General features: G+C 38.7%; 1 protein-coding gene across 1 annotated transcript; it reads left to right on the forward strand.

The window, feature by feature from the left end:
• Nucleotides 1-871: 871 nt before the first annotated feature.
• Nucleotides 872-6855, forward strand: LOC110573637 (putative zinc finger protein 727). The gene is given in 4 exon segments (XM_044911345.1): nt 872-947; nt 6106-6164; nt 6166-6232; nt 6707-6855. Coding segments are annotated over 4 exon segments (306 nt in total). The 3' UTR covers nt 6811-6855.
• The last annotated feature ends 19840 nt before the right edge of the window (nt 6856-26695 follow it).

Raw genomic sequence — 26695 nt, forward strand, 5'->3', positions numbered from 1 at the left:
GTTGCCTCCAACGTGGGTGTCATATCTAAAAAATCATTGTCAAATCAGAAGTCACGTAGCTTTTTCTCTATCTTTTTTTTTCTAGGAGTTTTATATTTACATGTTTATGTTTAATTAAGTGTTCGACCCATTTTGAGTTAATATTTGTGTGTGGTCTTGAGTAGGAGTCCATCATCATTCTTATCATGTAGGCATCTGATTTTCTCAACACCATTGTTTTAAGATGCTGTCTTTTATCTATTCTGTGGTATAGGCAGGAGGTCTTGTTGAAGTTCCTTTGAAATGAGAGTTTATATCTGAGCTCTTTGTTCTGTTCCAGTGTTCCTTATTTATCATGCCTCTTAAATTATTTTGCTTACTCTGGCTTTATAATATGCTTAACACCAGGAAGTGTGATGTCTCCAAGGTACTGATCATTTTCAAGATTATTCTGGATATGTGGGACGCCTCGGTGGCTCAGTCGGTTAAGTGTTTTCCTTCGGCTCAGGTCATGATCCCAGGGTCCTGGGATCGAGCCCCACATCAGGCTCCTTCTCCCTCTGCCTGCCGCTCCCCCTGCTTGTGCTCTCTCGCTCTCTCTCACAAATTAATAAATAAAATCTTTTTTAAAAAAGATTATTCTGGGGGCACCTGGGTGGCTCAGTCGTTAAGCGTCTGCCTTTGGCTCAGGTCATGATCCCAGGGTCCTGGGATCAAGCCCCGCGTCGGGCTCCCTGCTCTGCGAGGAGCCTGCTTCTCCCCCTCCGCCTCCCCCTGCTTGTGTTCCCTCTCTCGCTGTGTCTCTCTCTGTCAAATAAATAAATAAAATCTTAAAAAAAAAAAAGATTCTGGATACGTGATATTCTGTGACATTCTGTATGAATGTTATAATATGGGTTTTGATCCTTTTGGCAAAAATGTCATCGGGATTTTGAGAGAGATTGCATTGAATCTGTCCATCACATTGGGTATTATTGACATCTTAATAATATTATGTATGTTACTCCAGTACCATTAGATTTTAATCCAACACCATAGATGTTTTCCTACTTATTTTGTCTTTAGTTACCTCTGCAATATTTTATAATTTTCATCACATAAGATTTTATCTCTATCATGTTAAATCTTAAGCTTTCATTCTTTGTGATGCTACCATAAATGTAATTATATTCTTAATTTTTGGTTGTTTTTTTTTTTAGTAGAATCAACTAATTTTTACATGTTGACCTTGTATTTTGAAACTTTGTAAAATTTGTTTGGCTTTTAAATGGTTTTTATTTTATTTATTTATTTAATATTTATAATAAATATTAATATATTTAATATATTATTATTATATATAATATAATATATAATACATTATATTAATATAATAAATATTAATATATAATATAATAAATATTTATTAATATATTATTATATATTAATATATAATATATTAATATAATAAATATCAATATATTAAATATTAATATAAAATATAATAAATATTTAATTAAATATATTATATATTAATATATTATATAATATATAATATATTATATTAATATAATAAATATTAATATATTAAATATTAATATAAAATATAATAAATATTTATTTATTTATTTGAGAGAGAGAGAGCATGAGCAGGGGGAGTGGTAGAGAGAGAGAGAGAGGAGCAGACTTCCCGCTGAGCAGGGAGCCTGACATGGGGCTTGATCCTAGGAGCCTGGGATCATGACCTGAGCTGAAAGCAGCTGCTTAACCAACTGAGCCACCTGGGCACCCCTAAAAAAGTTTTTAAAATGTGGATTCTTTTGGCTTTTCTATATATAAGAGTATATCATCTGTGAACAGAAATAATTTTACTTTTTCTTTTCCAATTTGGATGCCTTTTATTTATTTTTGCCATCCAATTGTTCTAAGTAAAATATCAAGTAGTATGTTGAATGGAAGTGTTGAATTTGCTTCATTCTCTTCTACCTGATCATGGAAGAAAAGCTTTCAGTCTTTAACTAGAGTATGATGTTACCTTTAGGATTTTCATATATGGCCTTTACTACATTGAGGTGGTTACCTTCTCTTTCTATTTTGTTGAGTGTCTTTATCATGAAGCAGTGTTGAATATGGTCAAATTCTTTTTCCACATCAGTTCAAGTGATGTTATTTTTGACCTTTATTCTGTTAACGGGATGTCTTACATATTGTTTTCAGTATGTTGAAACTCTTGAATTTGAGGAAGTATTCCCACTTGTTCATGCTTTAGAATGTTAAAATGTGCTTTTGCCATCAGCTCCTTGTATTTTATTTTATATTTTATTAAAGGTCTTATGTATGTATGTATGTATTTATAGAACAAGCAGTGGGAAGGGGCAGAAGGAGAGGGAGAGAGAATCCCAAGCAGGCTCCCTGCTGAGCGCTAAGTCCAAAGGAGCTGGATCTCAAGACCCTGAGATAATGACTTAAGTGGAAACCAAGAGTCCGATGCTTAACCAGCTGAGCCACCCAGGCGCCTCTCAGTTTGCTGTATTTTATTGTGGACTTTTGCACGAATATTCATCTTGGGTAGTAGTCTGTATTCTTCTTTACCTGTAGTGTCTTTGGCTTTGATATCTGCATAAGGCTGGTGTCATAGAAAGGGATCTGATAATTTCTCTTCTCTTCATACGTTGGTAGTGTTTGAAGTTTGATGTAAGTTTTCATTGAATGTTTCCTTGAATTAGCCAAAAATTCGTCTGGGTTAGACAATTTCAGAGTTTTTGGTTACTTTTTTCTATCTATTTAGTAGTTGTTGGTCTGTTGTGAGGTGTTTGCTCATTTTGTTTTTTTTTTGGTTTTTTTTTTTTTTGGTCATGATAGAGTACAGATTGGATCTTTTTTTTTTTTTTAAGATTGATTTATTTGAGAGAGACAGAGCACAAGCAGGGTGAGAGGCAGAAGGAGAGGGAGAAGCAGACTCCCCACTGAGCTGGGAGCCTGACACAGGGCTCTGTCCCAGGACCTGGAGATCACGACCTGAACCGAAGGTAGATGCTTAACCATCTGAGCCACCCAGGCGCCCTAACAGATTGTATCTTTTATGAAATTTATACACATGGTTTTTGGTATCCATTTGTTGGCATATAATTTTTCTTTATCGCCTCTTACAATTATTATTTCTATGGCATTAGTTTTTTGTTTTGTTTTGTTTTTTTTAGATTTTAGTTATTTATTTGCCAGAGAGAGAGCAGAAGCAGGGGGAGTGGCAGGCAGAGGAGAAGCAGACTCCCTGCTGAGCAGGGAGCCTGCTATGAGGCTCCATCCCAGGAACCTGAGATCATGACCTGAGCTGAAGGCAGACGCTTAACCAACTGAGCCACCCAGGTGTCCCAGCATCAGTTTCATTTATTTATTTATTTAGATTTTATTTATTTGAGAGAGAGAATGAAAGAGAGCACATGAGAGGGGGGAGGGTCAGAGGGAGAAGCAGACTCACTGCTGAGCCGGGAGCCCGATGCGGGACTCGATCCCGGGACTCCAGGATCATGACCTGAGCTGAAGGCAGTCTCCAACCAACTGAGCCACCCAGTCGCCCCCGGTTCCTTTAATGTGGTTTTACTTGAGTCTTCTGTTATTTTTACTTGATTTAGTAAAGGGTGTGTCATTTTTCTGGATCTTTTCAGAAAACCAACTCTTTGTTGATGGCTTTTTATTTTTTCCATATTCTATTTCTTAAAATATTTTATTTATTTACTTATTTATTTATTTAGAGACCGAAAACAGGGGGAGGGACAGAGGGGGAGGGACAGAGGGAGAGGGAGAGAGAGAACCCCAAGTAGACTTCCACACTGAGCACAGAGCCTTTTGTGGGGCTCAATCCCACGACCCTGAAATTGTGACAGGAGCCGGAATCAAGAGTTGGACGCTCAACTGACTGAGCTACTGAGGTGCCCCTTGCTATATCTTATTTTGTTGATTTATGTTGCATGTTAAAATTTCCTCCCCTCTGCTAATTCTTGGGCTAGACATCCTTCTTTTTCTTTTTCTTTTTTTAAAGATTTTATTTATTTATTTGACAGAGAGAGATACAGCGAGAGAGGGAACACAAGCTGGGGGAGTGGGAGAGGGAGAAGCAGGCTTCCCGCTGAGCAGGGAGCCCGATGCGGGGCTCGATCCCAGGGCCCTGGGATCATGACCTGAGCCGAAGGCAGACGCTTAACGACTGAGCCACCCAGGCGCCCCGACATCCTTCTTTTTCTGATTCTTTTTTGTGTAATAAAGTGATTTGTGCTACAGTGTGACAATGTTAGAAAATTCTCTGTATGTACGATATCTTAGCATTTTCTGTAGGGCTAGTCTAATGGTGCTGAAATTGTAACAAGTAGTTCTCTGGGAAATTTTTTACTTGTCCTTCATCTTGACGGAGTATTCTTGGTAATTTGCTTCATTCATGACTATTAATAGATTGTATACTGTTTTCTTTATATGAGGCTGTTGCTGAGAAATCTACTGATAATGCTGTAGAAGCTCTGTTGTACGCCCTGAGGTGCTTATTCTTGTTCCTTTTAAATTTCTTTTTGTTTGTGATTCTTGATAGTTTGATATATTGTGTATCTGTGGATATCTTTCAATTTATTTTATTTGGAATTCATTGTGCTGCTTGATATTTTAGGCCTGTTTCTTTCCTCAGATGAGGGACATATAAGCCATTAATTCTTCTTTTAAGCTCTCTGCCCCCTTTTCTTTCTCTTTACCTCATTGGGTCCCCTTGATGTGTATATTGGTCTCCTTGATGGTGTCCAGTGAGTCCCTCAGGCATTTGTCCCTTGTCTACATTTTTATTTTGTGCTCCCTGTAACTTCATAATTTTAGTGAATTATCTTCAGGCTTTTTCTTTCTTTCTTTTGCTTGATCAAGTCGTCATTAAGCGCTAGTGAAGTTTCAGGTGTAGTTATTGTTGTACTACTGTCAGCTCTCATTTTTTGTTTGTTCCTTGATTGTACTTTCTGTCTCATTGTTATTTTGATTTTGTTCTAACGTAGTTTGAATATTTTGTTTAACTCTTTTAGCTATTTAATCATCATTTAGATGGTTATTTTAATTGTGTATCAGGTAATATAGATGTCCATTACCTACAGCCAATTTCTGCAGATGTATTTCGTTTCTTTCAGCGTGCCTTGTTTTTCTTCTTTGTATGATTTTTGATCTTTTGAGATTTGGGAATTTAAACAGCCTAGGTCTCCTAGTCTTTATGGACTTGCTTTTTTCAGGAGAACACCAATAACAGTCATAGGATGCAGAAAATTTGCAACTTGTCAAACCCATTTGGTCAGCTATATTCTCTGTGCATGTAACTTCCCAGTAACAAAAATTTCTCTGTTTCTTGCGAGTCCATGATATATTGCTCTCCCTAATGTCCGTCTTTAGATGTACAGTCTCTCTGCTACCACAGTGTTCACTCGTGACAACAAATGGTGCTTTGATGGTGTATGCCATTCTGTGTTGTACTCTGTGCCAAGTGAAATAAAATAAGTTTATGTACCCATATGAAAAGTCACAGCTTTGGACACAGAGACACTTCAGTATGTTAACTATATGATTCATGTTTTCTGGAAAATACAAATAAGTAAACAAAAGAATGTGTCTGTGACATGAGTGTGAAATACAATGAAATCTTACAAGTTGGAGGCCTCATTGACTTAGAACCAACACTCCCACAAGTCAGAATCTTCAGTGCACAAAAGAGAGAGCTTTCATTTTCCACTGGAAACTACAAGCAAAGAGAAACTCAGAAGAAAGGAGTTTCTAGTTTGAATGTGATGGATTCTGCACACCTTTCAGTAAATCCATCCAATCATTATGAATGATTAAGAGATAAATTCACGTTATATAGGAGGAATCTGACAGAGAGCACCAAGCCAAGTAAAAGAAGTTACCATCAGCTGTAATAATAAGCAAATTGATATCAGTGCCTGAGGCACACTGAAGGACACAGCATAACTTCTGTGTTCTTGTTGCTGCCCTAGAGTAAATCAGAATATGAATCTAATTAAGAGGGCCACCTGAGTGGCTTAGTAGCTGAAGTGTCTGACTCATGATTTTGGCTCACTTCGTGATCTCATGGGTCATGGGCTTGAGCCCTGTGTCGGCCTCTGTGCTCACCAGTGCTGACATTCAGCGATGTGGCCATCAAACTCTCTCAGGAGGAGTGGGGATGCCTGAACCATACATACTCAGAGGCAATTGTACAGGGATGTGATGTTAGAGAACTACGGACACCTCCTCTTCCTAGGTGAGGATGGCTTTTTCCATATTTCCAAACCACACTCGGATTTGTTCCTTCCTTTGAAAACCATCTCTTCAAAGAGTCTTTGCACGACTGGAATTCAGATCCAGGCAATAAGGGAAATCAGGGGTTTGTAGAGAAAAATTTTCATGGTATTTCCTTTTCAGCTTTAGCTTCCCCTTTCCTTAGGGTAATATCATCAATTCTGTAGATTTGTGGTAATTCTACATATTCAGTGACATAAAATGGTACTGCCTACATCCTAAACTCCAATTATTACTCTTTGTTATTGTATCAATAGTACTTGGAAGTGGAAGTCATAATGTGAATATTCGAAACCCCTACTGTGTGTTCTAAAGGGATTGTTGGTTAACAGCACTTGGGAAATAATTTTCTAGAATTCTACAATGTCCTCTCTTCTCTGCTGAGCACAATTTTGGATTGAAAGAATCTCCAGCAATACTTTTTTCTATTAAACAGATTTCGTTGTGTGGAAGCCAAACCTGGTCCTCTTTTTGGAGCAAGAGAAGGAGCTCTGGGATATGAAGAGAAAGAAGAGAGTAGCCTTCCACCCAGGTAGGTGAGACTGAATGAAGCAGATGACAGAGGTGAGGTCCAAATGTGAAGCAGGAAGATTGACCTTAAAGTGTGTTTTAAGTAGCTCTCCTTGAATGGAAATTAGTTTGAGAAGCCTAGTTTTATTTCTCTCCCTCTCACAGAGGGACATCGGCTATCCAACATTATCAAGCTCTTACATTCTCTAAAGATTCTCCTTCAGCTCCAGTGATGGTCCATCACATCCACAGGGAGGGCCAGGCAACTACCCTGGGAGTGGGGGGCTTCCATAGTCTGAGAGCTTCTCCATTGCCGTGAGGGCCCTGGGAAATCTCCCTATTTCTGAGGAACTCTATGCTAAGCCTTTTCTAAGTTCTGTTTTGCCTTGTATGAGAAGTGTGTCATGATAGCAGTGGAATACTGGGGTTTGGTGCAGACATCATGGGAACACTGTTGATAGATATCTGGTGTTTTCTGGTTTATGCTTTCCAATGTTATGGAGGCTTTTAATTTTAATTGAACAAAATTGAGACTCAGTAATCTCATTAGGTAATAAAGCACCTCCCTAAAATGAGAAAATCTAATCCCTTATTTCCCTTCAAAGGTTCATTTTTCTTTGTATTGACTAATATTAGAAAGTTCCACTCTGTGTTGCATTCCTCAGTGGTGAAATAATGTATCTTTTTGTGTCCTAGAATTCCTACATAAATTATAAATTAATGCCATAAGGGAGCTAGAACATTTAGAACTTAGAACTTGCAGCCTATAATAAAGTCTCAATTGTTATTTTATTAATAATTGCATCATTTTATAATTTTGTATGATATGAAGTTGTGATTTTTGTCGTGTTTTTTCACTTTATTAGTTATATGTCAGATTCATCTCTAATTTTTTTATATGAATAGTTGGGATATGACATGGGCGTATGCTGCTAAGAAGTGAGGTGGATAATTAGTAAAATCCCCATATTTTAAAAAAAGTTGTTTTTTTTTTTTAAAGATTTTATTTATTTATTTGAGAGAGAGAGAATGAGAGACAGAGAGCATGAGAGGGAGGAGGGTCAGAGGGAGAAGCAGACCCCCTGCTGAGCAGGGAGCCCGATGTGGGACTCGATCCCGGGACTCCAGGATCATGACCTGAGCCGAAAGCAGTCGCTCAACCAACTGAGCCACCCAGGCGCCCCAAAAAAAGTTTTGTTTATAAATTTTATTTTACTTTAGGAGAAATTTACTGTTAGGCTTTTCTTCCTCAGAATGTATCCGAATTTAATTCCCAGTATTTATTTTTTACAAAGTGATTGCTGGCATATTTTACAATTTTGATACTCTATATTTCAAAATGAAGGGTATTTCTTCGGGTGCTTGGTTCTTTTTTAAAATTTATTTATTTATGAGAGACAGAGAGAGAACGAGCCAGCACTAGTATGGGGAAGGGTAGAGGGAGAGAATCCTAAACAGACTACCCGAGGGGCTCAATCCCACAACCCTGAGATTGTGACCTGAGGTGAAATCAAGAGTTGAATGTTAACCTACTGAGTCACCCAGCACCCCAGCCTGCTTGTTTCTAAAGAATGGATTATAGCCTTGCATTTTGTGTAAGAGGAGGGACATATTAATAACATAATACATTTTTTAATGTCTTTTAAGTGCTCATTCATAAGATTTTCTATTAGAGCTATTCATGGTTGATTTTAATGAATATTCTTTATAATTTTACTGTCAATTTAGGCATGACAGTAATTCAAAATACTTGTTTTTCATGGGTACATAGTCACAGGTTAAAATTACGCTTATATAGAAGGTTTCCTTTCAGAAATTCATTTATTTTTATGTAGACTTACTTGGGTTAAATTTTGTCTTCTTCTGCTTTTGCAATTCCGTAGTAATGTGCTTACTTTTGTATGGGACCCTCCACAACATTATTTAGTTGTGATATTGTTGTTGCCTGTGTATTTTATTATAGGATGACAATTTTCAACTCAGTAGATTTCAAGACAGTGTGAGTTTATCTCACATATGAATCAGCTTTATGCCCTTTATCAATAAAATTATGTATGTATTTGTCTGTATAAATACCACCCATGCATACTTTATGACTCATCTTGTGAATTTGTTTTATTGGTTAGTGTTCAGTGAGTGTTGTATCTAGGTGAGTTGTTATAATAATAGAATTAATTTCATCAGCTGTTGCTGAATTTATATTCCCTTTGCATGAGAGAAACACTTCTTGTGAATTCAATGTAATTTTTAAACGTTTTATACCTCTGAATCAAATTTTGGTATTACATTATATCCTTAATTGTGGTGTTATACCCATGATATGCTTTGATACCATCCTTACTAATTTTTGTGTCTTCTCTGTACTTACTTTCATAATAGTTACATTAGAGATTACTTAAAACATTTTAAAGGTATAACAAACCATTTTTAAGTGCTCTTGTCATTTGCATACAAAACTCTTCTACTTATCATCTCCACCCCTGCACCCACTTTGTTACCAATATCACAAATTCTATCTTTTATGTGGTGTACTTTGTTACCTAGGTTTATGATTTTATGCTTTTATATAAAATAAATTCTATTGCAGAAATAAAAGTGACGTGTGCTACCTCATTACAACACTACAGGATTCTGTAATTGTGTAAATATTTACATTTAGCTGAGAGCTTTGTGTTGTCCTGTGGTTTCAGTTACTGTTCAAAATCCTTTTATTTCACCTGGAAAGACTTCCTTTAACGTTTCTTGTAGGACAGGTCTACTGGTAAACTTAGGGGGGTTTTTACTTGGGAAAGTCTTCATTTCTACATTCATGGAAAACTGCTTTGCCAGGTAAAGTATTCTTGGTGGCTATTTTTTGATCTTTCAGTATGTGAATATATTTTCCCATGTAGTTCTTCTTGTCAGGTCTGCTGAGAATCCCACTACTAATCTTATAAAGCTCTCTTGTACAGGATGGTTGGTTTTGTCATGCTGTTTCAAAATTTTCTTTTCACCTGTGATTTGTGATAAGTTAATTATGATGTGTCACTGTGTTCATGTCTTGAGATTTATCCTATTTTGAATTTACTGAGCTTGTTGAATTAGTCTCTTCCCACATACATGGGATGTACAAGCCTTTAGTTTTTCATGTAAACTCTCTGCCCCCTTCACTCTCTTCTCCTTATGGGGTCCCCTTAATGTACATATTGGTCCACTTGTTGGTCTCCCATGAGTCCCTTAGACTCTGTCCTTTTCCACATTTTTCTTTGATCCTTTCAGTAGAGAATTTAAAATAAGGTGTCTTTAAGATGTCTGATTCTTTCTTCTGATTAATCAAGTCTATGGCTGACCCCTTGGTGTATTTTTAAATTCAGTGACTATTCTCTTCAGCTCCCTATTTCTGGTTCATTGTTGTTATACTTTCTGTCTGTTTGGATTTTCATTTTGGTCGTGCATAGTTTTCCTGATATCATTTAGTTAACTATCTGTTTTCTTCCTCCGTGAACATCTTTATGATGGTTATATGAATTCTTTGTTAGGCCACTAATAATGGTTCTTTATTAATTTAAGGCCAGCTTTGGAGATTTATTTCATTCCTCTGTTTGGAACACATTTTTCTGTTTCTTTGTATGCTATATTATATATATATATATATATTTTTTTTTTAAGGTTATTTATTTATTTATTTGACAGAGAGAGACACAGCGAGAGAGGGAACACAAGCAGGGGGAGTGGGAGAGGGAGAAGCAGGCTTCCCGCTGAGCAGGGAGCCCGATACGGGGCTCGATCCCAGGAGTCTGGGATCATGACCTGAGCCGAAGGCAGAGGCTTAACGACTGAGCCACCCAGGCGCCCTATGCTTTATTATATTTTGTTGACATATGTGGATTTTAAAAAAGCAGCCTCTGAGCCCAAGATTATGGACTTGCTTTGTAGAGAGGAACACAAATAATAGTAATTCTGGGACCTCTCACACATGTTCTGGACATTTATCATTTCTGAATTTTTGTAATTTCCCAGGTTTAAAACTGTATTACTAGTTTATGTCCGTGATAGCTTCCTCTCTGTTTGTCTTCATCTCTGTGTTCTCTCCATTGGTTGAACAAATGCTCACTTTTGGTCTGAGCAGCCACCACACTGCATCAAGAGGGTGCTCTCATTTCCTCTGCCTCCCATGTCATACATGACAGAAACAAGTCCCTCAGGCAGCAGCCAGGAAGCCAGATCATTGAACATATAGGTCACTCATTTGTTTCTTTCCTGAGGAGAGGTAAGAGTTTTCTCACAGTGTTGCCATGGAGTGTCTAGGAGGGTAAATGGCTATTGTGGGCAAGTATCACAAGCTTTCCTTGTCTCTTTGATGAGGCTCTTCCTTTGTACTTACCTGGGGGTGCTGTGTTCTCCTCACTGGCTTCTGGAGCACTCTAAAAGGTAAGTTGTTCCGTTTTTGTCTCCATGGAGGAGCGCAGTCCTGGTGGTTCCTATTTCTCCCTTCTGCTGATGTGCTAGGATGAGTATCAGTTCTACACATGAGCATTTTAACATATATGCATGTCAGTGTACTAAGTGTGGTAACTTATTTTGTGTCTTTTAGTCGTGTCTTTCCATAACACCCAAGGCCTGTTGGCAAAGACAGGGAAAGGAGATTCAGTTTGTAGAGTGATATGGGAAGATGTGGAAGCTGTGGAAATAAGTATTTATACTGATGAGTGACTGGGAATGTGATGGGGGGTAATGAAGGACATTATGATGGATATAACCAGATTGTGACAATTACTATAATGAAATCCTTATTGCCACAAGAGATGAGGGATATAAAACATTCGGGGAAAACCTCACCTTAAGTCAGTTATATTTGCAGAACAATGTCTTCGAACCCAGGGATGATAATCCATTTTTTAAACATACATATTTTTTTGAACGGTATTTGGAAATTCTGGAAAGTCACCTAGTCCAAACTAAAAGTAATCATTCAAACGATTTCAAATACAAGATTGGTTTCATCGTTAACTGACAAATTTCAGAATGTTAGACGTTTAAAAGTGAAGATAAAATGTCTAAATATGATTGATTTGAGAAGTGCTTTCCAGAGGGTTTGTTACACTTCCACCAACACATAATCCCTCCTTCTTGCAAAGTTTCCACTTCAGATGTACACTGGAGGTCTTTATCCAGACATCACTTTGTAATACTTATCTCACACAATTCTTAATTTGGAGCAAGGTTTCAAAGTGTTGTGAACTTAGGAAGATTTGATTTTATTTTATTCATTTATTTTTAAAGATTTTATTTATTTATTTGACAGAGAAACACAATGATAGAGGGAACACAAGCAGGGGGAGTGGGAGAGGGAGAAGCAGGCTTCCCGCGGAGCAGGGACCCCGATGCGGGGCTCAATCCCAGGGCCCTGGGATCATGACCTGAGCTGAAGGCAGACGCCTAACGACTGAGCCACCCAGGCACCCCAGAACTTAGGAAGATTTTAGTCAGGGCTCTAACTTTTATAATTATGGAGGTGCCTATAATAGAGACAAAACTTACCAATGCAGTGAATCTGGGAAAAACATCAATCAAGGGTCAAATCCCTTTAAACATCAGAGAGCTCAGTTTCCATAGAACCAGTATTATAGTAATAAATGTGGGAAAGTTGTTTATGAAAGCTCAAATCTTATTGTACATCATTGTATCCTTACTGAAGAGAAGACTTAAAAATGTAATAAGTGCGGCAAACCATTTAACTGCCTTCAAGATTCACTCGACAGCAGGCATTTCATAATGGGAAGAAATATTACAAATGTAAACAATGTGCAAAACCTTTAACTACCACTCAAAACTTATCAGTATAAGGGAATACATAGTGGGGACAATGCCAACAAATGTAAAAAAAAAAATTGTGGCGATGTCTTTAAGCAGAACTACACACTTCTGAACTTCACAGAGTGCATACTGTATGAAACCCTACAAATGTAAAGAATGTGGCAAGGAATTTAATTCATAATCAGAAGTATTCAATGTGAGATAATATATCCTGGGGGTACCTTACAAATGTCAAGAATGGTGGCAAAGTCTTTACCTGGAACTGAACCCTTACTCAGCATCAGAGAAAGCATAGTGGATAGAAATCCTAGAAATGTACTGATTGATGAGTGACCTTTGTGTTTAATATACAGAGTCTTCATAAAGGATAAAAATATTAAAGATGTAGACAATTTGCAAAGTATGCAGTAGAAAGGAAATCTAAATAAGAACATTCACAGTAGAAAGCAATAAGTCAGTACCACATTTTAGACATTAGAAATCAGAGTATTTATTACAGAGAAAAATCCGAAGTTTAAACTCTCAGATCAATTACATTTTAGCCTTGGACAATGCAGGCTGGAGGGGTACCAACCCCCTCCAGAAGGGGAAATCTGTATGTAATTTTTTTGAAAGATTTTATTTATTCATTTGAGACCGATAACACCGGGGTATGGGGGGGCACAGAGGGAGAGGGAGAAGCAGGCTCCCTGCTGAGTAGGGAGCCCAAAGCGTGGCTCCATCCCAGGACCCCAGGATCATGACATGAGCCGAAGGCAGAGCCTAAGGTAGATGCTTAACTGACTGAGCCACCCAGGCACCGTTTGAGTCCCCAAAACTCAAAACCATACCTACTTTTCCATAGAAATAACCTATTGTTTGGCTGGCGCCTGGATGGCTCAGTCGGTTAAGCGTCTGCCTTTGGTTCCCGTCGTGATCCCAGGGTCCTGGGATCGAGTCCTGCATCAGGCGCCCTGCTCAGCATGGAGTCTGCTTGTCCCTGTCCCTGCTCTTGCTCTCTCTCTCAAATAAGTAAATAAAATCTTTTTTTAAAGAAATAGCCTATTGTTGACCAGAAACCTTACCTAGAATATGAATAGTTAATCATCCCCTTCTTTTTATGTTGTCTGTATCCTATACAATATTTTTATAATAAAGTAAGGTTAATAAAGGAAAATATTAAGGAAATCATAACAAAGAGAAAACATGTCTATAGTACTACACTATATTCAAAAAAAAGAAAAAAAATCTATAAATTGACCCACGCTGTTCAAACCCGTGTTATCCAATGGTGAACTGTCTCTGTTAATATGCCTGAAAGGATCAAAGGTGGATAGATACCTGGAGAAGGATTATTAGTTTCAGTGTGTCTCCTTTTTCTTTTGACTATATTTGCGATATTTTGCATGGCAAATATTAATTTTACTCTGAAATCAACTCATGTTAAGCCTTTATTGCTTGTGTGCGTGCAAAATGATTTGATTCTTGCTGTGTCACCAACATGAGGGCACTGTGATGGGGAATTCATTCATAACCTACTTTTCCGTGCAACATTAAGGAGGCTATAGCATGAAATATATGAGGAAAGTCCACATGGAGATGTGTGTGGTTGACATACAAGAGTGAAATAATTCCTGATGAAGTAAGGATTTAGGGCATTATTATTTGCATTAAAGTAAAACACAAACATTATAAATTTTAAGTGGTTTTGTCATTTGCTGTTTAAGGAGAATACAGTGGTAGGTTATTTAAAGCTGGAGGTATCTTCATCATCATAGCAGTTGATACTTGTAAATATTTGTTATTCAGTTGAAATAAAAGAAATATTCACAGATAACTGAGGCAAGTATAGCTAACTCTTCCCTAAAAGGGTGTAAAATTACTGTAAATCCTCATTTACTAAATAATTAGCCTCAGTTGAAAAGCATGGAAAGCACAACTCACAGATCATTCTGTCAGGTGAACAGGGATGGTTCTTGAGTGATGTAATGGGCATTTTGACCAAAGATCATATAGTGATTTTTCAGTGGTTTGTTTACAGTGTGTTTGAACTTAATATATTTAATTAATAACACTGAATGAATTTTAATGTGTTAACACTGATGTGTAATAAGAGAAACGTTATTCGACACAACCTTAGCCTACCCCAGCTTCCTCAAGGTTGCAGGTAAACAGTAACACAAAGTACACTTGACCCTTCAACAACATGGGTTTGAAGTATGGTCCATTGTGGTCAGATTTATTTATAATACAGTATCGTAAATATATTTTCTCTTCCTTCTGATTTTCTTAACATTTTCTTCTCCTGAGCTTCCTTTATTGTAGGAATACTGCATATAACACACAGATAAAATACATATTAATTGACTGTTTTTGATAGATTAAATTGACTGTTCTTGTCAACAGTAGGCTATTAAGTGTTAAGGAGTCAACGTTATACACGGATTTTCAACTTCATGGGTGGTGAATAAGCTGAACCCCTGCATTATTCAAGGGTCACTTGTACTTGTTAAAGCAGTGGGATGATATCACTAATAATCTCTTTTCCCCAGTGACCTTAAACCTCAAATTATTGGTGATTAATTTTCCCTGCATTTATATATTATAGCTTTTCTTCCTTTTTGTGACTGCTGGGACATTATGGTGCTTTTAATAAGGATAGTGTGGAAGTACTATTGAGGGTGTAGGTAACACCTGAGTGCTGCCATTGTACACACTATGAAAATGGACATGTCGGACTTTATTCTTCATGAGAACAGTAGCCCGTAAGTCACGTTTCATGCTGAATCCTCACTATTTGAATGTGAATATTGAACTTTGAAATATAACCAAATAGCCTGTGTGCGTTTGAAAATTGGAAAGATTTCTCTGGTCCAGATTTTTCTTGGAATCCTTCTTCTTATGTTCACAGAGGGCAGACATGTGTGCATTGGGAACTGTGGGCTCCTGAGTGTTTTCCAAGCCAGTGCTGGCAAGTCCCTATAAGGTGGGACCAGACGTTACGCTCAAACATTTGGCAGGACTGAAGGCCATTCTCTGTTTCTGGGCAGTATAATAGACTTCACTCTGAGACTGCCCTGGTTCACTGTTCAAGCTCTCTGGTCCTGCAGAGTCAAGGTTATACTCAACACTTGGACAGTGTTGCTGGCTTGGCTCTCTCCTCATAGGCCTATAAGATAGGCTCTGTGGTTGCCCAGGGTCTTTGTTCACACTTCATGGTGGAGGGCGCGGGGACTAGAGGCTGTGCTCAGCAGTGGGAGTGACTTCCAACTTGCATGCCTTCCCAGATAGGGTCATAGAATGGCCTCCATGCTGTAGCTCAGCCTGTTGGCTGGAGACCCAACTCGGGCATAGCTGCTGCAAAAAGCTCCTTGACCAGGTGCGTTTATCTCAGCCCTACAAGAGGGCAGAGTTACTGGGATCTCTGAATGGGTGTGACTGCAAGGTAGAACACAGTCTGGTCCGGGAGTCTTCCAGTATCTGAGCACTGGTTGCTGTAAGTCCTACCCACCTTCTCCATGTCTGTAGGATCCCCAGTGTCCAGCACCACAGGTTCCCCCAGAGATCCCATTGAGATGAGGCCTACGTGGCCATCCAGGAAGTGGATTGCCATTTGGGGAATACTGGGTGCCCAACCATGGGCTCTCTTTTTCTTAGTGGAACAATTATAGTTCCTGCTGGTCCCTCATGGTGGGGCACTGTGCTGGTCCCGGGGAGGTGCATTGTGATCAACCTGAAATTGCTCCTCTTACCCTTCTAATGTTTTCCTTCTTGGTCTCTGTGGTCCAGGGTGTGTGTTTCAACCTCACCCCTGAGCACTGAGAATTGCCCAGTGATGTCATATGTGAATAATTGCTAGTTGAGCTTATTATGAAAAGTACTGAAGTGGGGGGGGGTGCGCCTGGGTGGCTCAGTTGGTTTAGCATCTCCCTTCAGCTCAGGCCGTGATCCTGAGGTTGTGGGGTCCAACCCTGAGTCAGGCTCCCTGCTCAATGGGGAGTCTGCTTTTCCCTCTGCCCTTCCCCCTCCATGCTCGAATTCGCTCTCTCTGTCTCTCCTGCTGAAGTAAATAAAAGAAAAGGAAAGAAAAGTATTGAAGTGGGAACTAAGTATGTCACCTTTTTTTTTTTTTTTTTTTTTGATTGGGAGAGAGGGAATCTCAATTAGCCTTCATTCCCAGCTTGGTGCAGGATGTGGGAGCCAGCTGTGAGGCTCTGTCTCAAAACTCCGAGATGGTGATCTGAGCTGAAATCTAGAGTCAAACACTTAACCTGATTGAGCCACCCACTGGACCTTATTCACCATGTTGATGATACCAGCTTTCTGTGATGATTGTTTTAATGTCTCATGAGTGAAAAATGAAGGTTTCCCTATATGTACGTGTGTGTGTATTTTTACATATATGTGTGTAGATATGCACACATACGAACAGATTGTTATTCTTCACTTAGAATATTGAAATGGCATATATTTAGGTATTGAAAACACTATGAATAACAGTGACAGACTCCTTTAGTGTTAAAGATTATTCTGTATGATATATTGCCATGCTGGTTGTTTGATTGGTTATCACTACATGAGGTGTGTTTTTGTTTCTTTCTTTCTTTTTGTTTTTGTTTTTCCAATTCTTTCCTCCTGTTTTCGTTATAGCTCTAGGAAAATTCCAATGGGGTATATTCAAGCAGAGTTTGGCAGTGCTAGGAACATTTGGTTTATTTATGTTTAATATTACAATGGAGATAATGGGGTTTGGATTTACCAAGTTTTTATGTTTTTCTACATACCCTAATCTATTTTTTATTATTAGTTTCTTACGTTTTCCTGAGTAGATTTTATTTAAATAACTCTACTTTTCATTCTATTTCTGTAAATTATGTCCTCAGTACCATATTGTTTTAACTAGAAATTAAGGCATGCTTTAAAAAAAAAAAAAATGCTTTTTAAATCTAATCACAGGGGCGCCTGGGTGGCTCAGTCATTAAGTGTCTGCCTTCACCTCAGGTCATGATCCCAGGGTCCTGGGATCGAGCCCCGCATCAGGCTCCCTGCTCAGCGGGAGGCCTGCTTCTCCCTCTCCCACTCCCCCTGCTTGTGTTCCCTCTCTCGCTGTGTCTCTCTCTGTCAAATAAATAAATAAAATCTTTAAGAAAATAAAAATAAAAATAAATCTAATCACAGTGTGAAATTACATCGTACTGGGGTGCGTGGGTGGCTCAGTCCGTTGAGCGGCTGCCTTCGGCTCAGGTCATGCTCCTGGGGTCTTGTGATTGAGCCCCACATCTGGCTCCCTGCTCAGCGGAGAGCCTGCTTCTCCCTCTCCATCTGCCTGCCATTCTGCCTACTTGTGCTCTCTCTCTGTGTCAAATAAATAAAATCTTTAAAAAAAAAAAAGAAATTACATCATACTTTTATTTATTTATAAAATAAAACAAATAGAGAGGGAGCACAAGCAGGGGGATTGGGAGAGGGAGAAGCAGGCTCCCCAGTGAGCAGGGAGCCCAATTCAGGACTCGATTGCAGGACCCCCGGTCACGACCTGAGCTGAAGGCAGAATCTTTTTTTTTTTTTTTTTAAAGATTTTATTTATTTATTTGACAGAGAGAGACACAGTGAGAGCAGGATCACAAGGCAGGGGGAGAGGGAGAGGGAGAAACAGGCTTCCCGCGGAGCAGGGAGCCCGATGCGGGGCTCGATCCCAGGACCCTGGGATCATGACCTGAGCCGAAGGCAGACGCTTAACGACTGAGCCACCCAGGCGCCCCTGAAGGCAGAATCTTAACCACTGAGCCCCCCAGGCACCCCAACCCCAGGAACTCTTTTATATTGGGCTTTTTTTCTTTCCAACTATTCTTTGTGAATTTATTTGTATTTATTGCATGTTATTGTGCATCACTTATTAGAATGGAAGGTTCCAATTCCATTGTGTGAATATCAACTGAGTGCATCATTCTACTGTTGGACACAGGTGGATGGTTCTCAGTGTAGGACTATCATGAACAGTACTGGCATGTAAAATTTATAATTTGTCTTTTGTTGGAACATGCACACTTATCTCCTGGCTATATATGTGGGAGCGAATCGTTAGTGAATATGTTTAAATGTGTTATGCTTTAATAAATACAAACACTTTGCAAAAATATTTGTACAAATTTTTGTACACCAGCAGTGTATGGGATTTCTGGCTTACAACATGCTTTCCAAAACTTGGTAATTTATGTCATTTTCGTGGTAGCCTTTTTTTTTCTTTTTAAGATTTTATTTTTGAGAGAGAAAGAGAATGAATGAGTGGGGAAAGGGGCAGAGGGAGAAGCAGACTCCCCGTTCAGCGGGGAGCCCCACACTGGACTTAATCTCAGGACCCCTGGGATCATAACCTGAGCCAAAGGCAGACGCTTAACCAACTGAGCCACCCAGGTGCCCCATCCCAGTAGCTTTCTGGTTGGTTTGTGATGTTACCGAGTCTTGTTTTTATTTCCTTTTTTTTTGTTTGTCACTTCTTTTTAGTATGGAGTTGGGCATTAAACTTTGGATAATCTCTTTTTCAAAGTGTTTAATTGGTCATTGTGCCCATTTTTACTGTTGTGATATATTTTTCTTCAATCTCTGTAGTTTTGTATATATGATGAGAGTAAGTCCTTTGTCTTCTCTCTGTATCTCTGTTTTGTTCTCTTGAGCTTGTGATGCAGAGAAGTTCTTAATTTTATTTTATTTATTTATTTTTTTATTTTTTTTTAAAGATTTTATTTATTTGACAGAGAGAGACACAGGGAGAGAGGGAACACAAGCAGGGGGAGTGGGAGAGGGAGAAGCAGGCTTCCCGCTGAGCAGGGAGCCCGATGCGGGGCTCGATCCCAGGACCCTGGGATCATGACCTGAGCCGAAGGCAGACGCTTAACGACTGAGCCACCCAGCCACCCCTTTTTTTTTTTAAGATTTTATTTATTTATTTGACAGAGAGAGAGATAGTGAGAGCAGGAACATAAGCAGGGGGAGTGGGAGAGAGAGAAGCAGGCTTCTCGCCGAGCAGGGAGCCCGATGTGGGTGGGACTCGATCCCAGGATCCTGGGATCATGACCTGAGCCGAAGGCAGACGCCTAACGACTGAGCCACCCAGGCGCCCGCGAAGTTCTTAATTTTAATGTAATCCAATTTGTCAGTTCACCCTTCATGGTTAGTGATTTTTATCATTTTTGGAACTCTTCCCTTATACCAAGAACACAGAGATAGAATCCTTTTGTGCTTTTTTTTTTTTTTAAAAAGATTTTATTTATTTATTTGAGGAGAGAGAATGAGAGAGAGAGCACATGAGAAGGGGGAGGGTCAGAGGGAGAAGCAGACTCCCTGCTGAGGGACTGGCTGTGGGACTCGCCTCGAGACTCGATCCTGGGATTCCAGGATCATGACCTGAGCCAAAGGCAGTTGCTTAACCAACTGAGCCACCCAGGCTCCCCCTTTTGTGCTTCTCTAAAAACATCATTATCTTTACAATTTTGATCAGAAATCTATTAAAAATGAATGTGTTGTGTGGTTTGTGTAGTGACTGAAGTTTTCTATTCATTTTCTTTTTTTCCCATCAAATTTGATAACAAATTGAAATATATTTTGAAAATGTTGCATTGTGCTTTTAATTTGTTTACCAAAGTCATTTCTTCACATCAATAAACATCCCCTCGATCTTGGAGTAGACTTCTCCTGTGATTTCTCTCCATCTTTTCCTGCCTCTAGTGATGTTTACAATCTCATAGGACCACACACTCAGTGTCAGTTTTGATGTCAAAAACCTTCCATGGGCTGCTTTGCTCAGATGAATTATTCCTATATTCCCATAGCAAAATGGCTTCCAGGGTCTTGGCAAGTGAGCAGTCATCTTCTTGTTAATACACTGTAGCAAAAATCCTGGCAAACTGATAGCTTTTTTACCATTATATCTCTCTTTAGTTCATGAGGTGTAGGTTAAGTTCTACAGATTTTATTGCCAAACATGTGAGTATATACGACTCATGGGTCATTGTCTCTAAGGGAGTCCCACCAGCCATGACAGCTTTTGGGTGAAAAGATTTCTGCCGTGGTTTTGGGTGGATACTTTGGTATGTTTACAACGTGGTCAAGGGTGTGTCCAGTGTGGTACAGTGTGGGTCTTGGGTGTCTTCCAGATCATTAATATTAGCCCTATGGATGCTTGTTGGAAGGAGCTTAAAGTAAAAGCTTCCAAGTACAGGAGTTTTTAATTTTCTGCTGTATGTCTCTGCCAAATGAGCAGTAAAATATGGAGGAAAATGTATTTTGGATACTGTTTGGCATTTTAGAACCCAATCCTACATTTGTTGTATACAATATTGTTATTATTCCTTGAAGTCATGTTGTGAGCTCATGATCCAGACTAGTGGTTCCATGATTTTCATCCAGTACATGCACAAACAGTGTGTCAAGTGCATTCATAGGATCAATGTTCTTCACATAAGTTCAGGGCTACCCACACTATTTTTGTCCTTGTGACCACTTCCGTTTCATTTTACACAATCTTCTACATCTTTTAGGTCTATGTTGGTCTTTCTAATATTCTCTGTTGATGGTTGGTGAACACCTTTGCTCTAATCCTCTGCCCTAATTCCTCTGCTTTCCAATTCTCATCCCTTTTATTGTAATAAGCCGTGATTCCACTGTATCCAGAACCCGCTTTGCCTGGGTAAGGAGTACAAAATACTCTCATCTTTTCAGATAATTTAAATTGTATGTTTTTTGCACAGTTTCATTCTTTCTTCTCCCATCTCCCTTAGAAAGATCACTACAGAAATTTAAGGTAGACCCTCATGGTTATTGTGGTTTCTTAACCTGGTTGAATGCAAGGCCCACAGGGACATTGCAGAAGGGAACGTGATAGCTCAACCGATTCTCCTGCATTGCATCCTGCTGATCATAGCCTTGAAAAATGTTTCCCGGTGTAAATTGAGTACATTTTATCCCAGATCCTATGTAAGATTAATGAGTGTTTCACAAGGTGGTATACACATGGGAAAATTAGGCAGGAGCCAAGCTGGGATCAAACTGAGTGGTGGCTGCTGTTGGGACATGATTTTCTATTGGTTTCAGTTTCTCTGGGTGTTATGGATAGAAGCATTGAAGGTTCTTATTCTAATTGTTTTTTTCATTGATGTTTGTGTAGAAAAAGGCTTTGGAATATAGTGATACTATCTTGCTCGTGGGTAGAGGACAGATTTGTTTACTGCACAAGAAAATGGAGAGGTCTCCTTCAAATGGCAAAAGGTGCAGGCAGATACGCTAGTTGTTCCTTTAGTATGTTGTGGTTTCCTGTGTCTCATATGTGCATGTGCTTAGGGGGCTGGTAAGTGAAATTAATGTGAGCAAGAAGATGGTACGGTGATTGCTGTGTCATGAGCCAGAAGATCCTTGGACTTGGATCCCGGATCTCTTCTGCCAGCACTGGAAAATTGTTACAAGCCAGTTTGTCACATTATGAAATATGTGTAATCTTGGAATTTTTATAGTTTTCAAGATTATCCATGGACTTTATTCAAAACAAAATAGATATTCATGGGTCTATTTCTGGTTTTGTTTGTTCATTTGTTTTGTTGTGTAGAATGTACATATAAGTGAAATCATCCAGTGTTTTTCTTTGACTTATTTCACATAGCATAATATCTTCTAGGTCTATCTACATTGTCACAAGTGGCAAGAAACAACCAAAAAAGCAGAAAGACGCATAAATACATTTAACAACCTGCTGGTTGCCAGCATGAAACGGAGAGGGACAATGCGCAAAATGGGTAAAGGAGATGGGAAGTACAGGCTTCCAGTTATGGAATGAATACGTCATGGTGATAAAAGACACAGCATAAGGAGTATGTTTAATGGTATTATTACAGTGTTGTAAGGTGACAGACAGTAGCTCACTTGTGAGTGTAGAAGAACCTATAGAGTTGTCAAATCACTGTGTTGTACATCTGAACCAGCTTAACAATCTGTGTCAATTATGCTTTGATAGAAAACAAAATAGCAGAGAGATGCATATACATATATAGGTTCAGCGACTTTCTTTAGAACTTGCATGTAAAGAAGGCTAACCTACTCCAAATGAAGCTGATCCTACGTATTCATAATAGGATATAGACTTAGGAAAGCAAATTTATCTGTAACACAATGGAGATAAGGCTAAATTGCTGGAGAAAGGAGAAGACATGGGAGAGAGGAGAGAGTTCTAGCAGGGTGGAGAAGTGAATAGAAGGACATGGAAGAGCCTGGAGTCCTCACAGGCTGAGCAGCCTAGGAGATACATGGAAGAACATGCATTTATTTCTGTGAGAGTTTCTTAAATAGTTTTCCCTGCAGTGTGCTTTCTCATCTCTTACCATTAACGTGTATGGAATAATGGCCAAATATCTCATGAAGACTTTCTGTATAAGTGGAGTCTTTTGAAGGTACTGGAAATTGCGACTGATTTTATTTCCTGAGCTCAATTCAGGCAAAGTCAGTTTTTAGGAGGAAGCCTGACATGAAAACGGAAGAGATCCTATAGCACTGAGAATTAGTGAAAGTGTAGGGAAACCTTGGTATTTTTAAAATCTATGTAATCTGTGGGGTCCAAGCTAAGAAATCAGCATTGTACCATTAGCAGATTGCACCTGTGTGACTTGTCAACGTGGGAGCTCTTTCCACGAATATATGTGGCATGGTGACATGAAGAAGGATAGATAGAGGTCCAGAAAAGAGTGGCTGATGAAGTTCGCCATGCAGGAGTGACGTTAGTTTGAATGAAAAGTGAAGGGAGGGAAGGACTCCAGGCTCACCTTTTTTATCCTCTTCCCCGTGTTTAGGAACCCTTTAAATTGTTCATCTTTTGTGATGTAGGCCTGGAATTTTGTCTGGAGCATACATTTTCAAAATTTGCCTGCCCAGATGCAGTGTGCTTCAAATTATAGAAGTAGTTTTTTATTTTGTTTTGTTTTTAAAAATACACTTAGTGCCCTTGACTGAACTGAAGCTGGATTCTGTGCAGCCTTGATTCAGCCTCTTGGTTCCCCTGTGAGGTGTGCCTCTTTCTTGTTTTTCCACCACCTAGAAAGGAATCAGTTTTTATCATTCTCTGGTTAAACCTGAGAGGTAAATGACGTAAGGGAGCCATAGATTTAGCCCTGGTGTTAAATGAACTTTGCCCGTTCCTCTTCCACTTGACCTTGCTATGGACGCTCTCAGGAAAGAACAGAAGAACATTATTTTTGAGAGACAGAAATTGGACAGGACATCGGTCAACATGAGGACTAGGACTTGTATCTAAACTCCCAGTCCATCTGTGTTGCAGTGGAGAAATCCCACAGTGTTTCAGGAACCCTCGAGGGCAGCGTACCTGCAGGAGATGAGAGTTCCACGATTCTTGTACATGGGTTAACCTCCCATATCTGGGTCTCTGGAAAAGCCTCTGTGATTGAGCTGATCAAAATCACAGGCAGATGAGCCTGTGAAAGCCTGTGATCACACATGAAAGACATAGTTTACATACACTATTCCAGATTACAGAGTGTGGGCAGTATATTTGGCTTGATATTTGAATGAAAGGGAAGTTCTCATGTTTACATTTAATTACGATTTACTTGCTTCTGGACATTTATTTCACAGTAGTTATTATGTGTCCTTTGAAGACTGTTAGGCACCATCACCAGTGTGACCCATTTGAGATTCATGGACTTCATGTCCTCGGTGTTCCCTGCTGGATCCCTCCACTATAAGGTTAATAATTTTTCTCATTTATTTTTATGTACTTTGGGAGGATTTACTGAAAGATGTGCATAAGTCATCTTACTTAATCAGGAAACTCCTTTCTCTGTTTCACTTTGTAGTCTGCTTTGAAAATGAAGGCTCTCCTGTGTTGGCCTAAGATACCATTGTTTGAAGTAGAGATTATAAATAAATAACGGCTTGGCCCTACACATTTCCATTTTATTCACACTCATGTCACAGACATAGCATTTCTTATCACTTCTCTGTTGCTCTAGAGAAAGAAAACATGCATCATATATGTTCCACTGCCTTAAAATTGTAAAATGTAACTCGGCACAAAAGCCACATGAGACCAATACATTGAATGCTATTAGAGACTCAAAAACAGTCGTTATTTTAGTCATATACTTGTGTGTTTGTCTTTGTGGTGTTTTCGCAAGACACAAAAACCTTCATCCACAAATATATTCATAAGTTTTTATCACTGAAAGCATTTCTCAGTTTAGTGACAATAAAGAAAAACTCTAGTCTATCATTTTTATTCTTTTTTATTGAATCTATAATTTTCTCTTTTATGTTTTATCCTCACTTACCTGTTTTAGTTGATATGTTCTGTGGTTTAATTGTGTTTGCATTCCCATTGTCCCTTTGAAACCTACCGTGGACCTTCTTTGAGGGTTACTTCTGTATAGTGGTCTGTGTGTTTGTCTTAACGTAATTCAATTTCAATCTGGGATAAAACTCAGGATGTACTATTACTGAAGTTTTGCCAAGATGTTTTTTGAAAGGTGAAGAACAATTCTACTGTTCTCATAGGTTAGTGTGGATTCATGGGTGAATTTATGAAAAAATGTTAGAATGTGATGTAGTGGGTAGTAAATGTTCAAAGACGAATTGTTTTGTTCTTGAAATTAGAAATTGTAATTTCCACAATATTCTTTACGTTCAAAGTCATCCATTTCTTTTCTTTTTCTTTTTGGAATTTAAAAGTGTGGCACTTGAGCTAAGATATGGGCGTCACTTGCAAGCTCGTGAGAAATGTGGGAACTCATATCCCACCTAGAAATCCAAATCAGATTATAAGTTTTGACAGGATCTTCACTTCATTGTCCTACACATTAACATTGGATGAGGACGGGTCTGGCTCACCTCTGCTTTTTGGTTAGCTATCCCTGTATTTATGTCTGTGGTGTATTGTGATAACTATGGCGTTGTAGTATGTTTTAAATCAGGGAGTGTGGTGCCTCCAATGTACTCTTCACTTTGAAAATTATTTTGGGGGTGTTATACTGTGGCATCCACATGGATGTTAAGAGGGGTTTTGATCTTTTGCCAAAGAAAATGACATTGGAATTTTGATAGAGATTTTCAGTGTTCGTTTTTATTCTGATCTCTGTTTTATTTATGTCTGATTTTTCTTCCTTATTTCCTTCCTCTAAATTTCATGTTTGTTTCTTCTTTTTTATGTTCCTTGTAGTATAACGTTATGTTGTTTATTTGAACTTTTTTTCTTTTTTTTAAAGATTTTATTTATTTGAGAGAGAGAGAGAGTGAGAGAGAGATAGCACATGAGAGGGGGGAGGGTCAGAGGGAGAAGCAGACCCCCCGCTGAGCAGGGAGCCCGATGCGGGACTCATCCAGGGACTACAGGATCATGACCTGAGCCGAAGGCAGTCGCTTAACCAACTGAGCCACCCAGGCGCCCTGAACTTTTTTTCTTAACTCAAGCATTTATAGCATTAAAAAAATTGAAAATGGAAAGTCTAGTGGGGAAAATTAGCAGAAATATACAAGTGATGACCAAACAATAAAATAGCATAAAAATAAAAATAGGCATTCTTTATGGTTTTCTATAGATCATGTCATCTGTGAACAGAGATAGTTTTCTTTTTCTTTTTTAATTGGATTCTTTTTATGTATCTTTTTCTTACCTGATTGTTCTGACTAGAATATCCAGTACTATGTTGAATGGAAGTGCTGAAGTCATTCCGTTACCTTGTTTCTGATCATACAGGAGAAGCATTCAGTCTTTTACTATTGAATATGTTAGATTTCAGCTTTCAGTACGTATGGCCTGTATTATGCTGAGGTGGTTTCCTTCTATTCCTACTCTCGAGTGTTTTTAATCATGAAACTGTGTCCGATATGCTCACATTCTTGTTCTGCTTCAATTAATATGAACATGTCATGTTTGACCTTCATTCTGTTAATGCACACTCTTAAATTTATAGATTTCCATATGTTAAAAGACCCTGAACTCCAGGAAGAATTCTCACTTGATTATGTTGTAAAATAGTAAAATGTGCTTTTGATTCAGTTTGCTTCATTTTATTGTGGACTTAGTATAACTATTCCTCATAGTTAGTAGTTGGTAGTCTTCTTTGTTTGTAGTGTCTTCCTTTGGCTT

This window comes from Neomonachus schauinslandi, chromosome 16 (assembly GCF_002201575.2).
Source record: "Neomonachus schauinslandi chromosome 16, ASM220157v2, whole genome shotgun sequence".
Taxonomy (NCBI): Eukaryota; Metazoa; Chordata; class Mammalia; order Carnivora; family Phocidae; genus Neomonachus; species Neomonachus schauinslandi.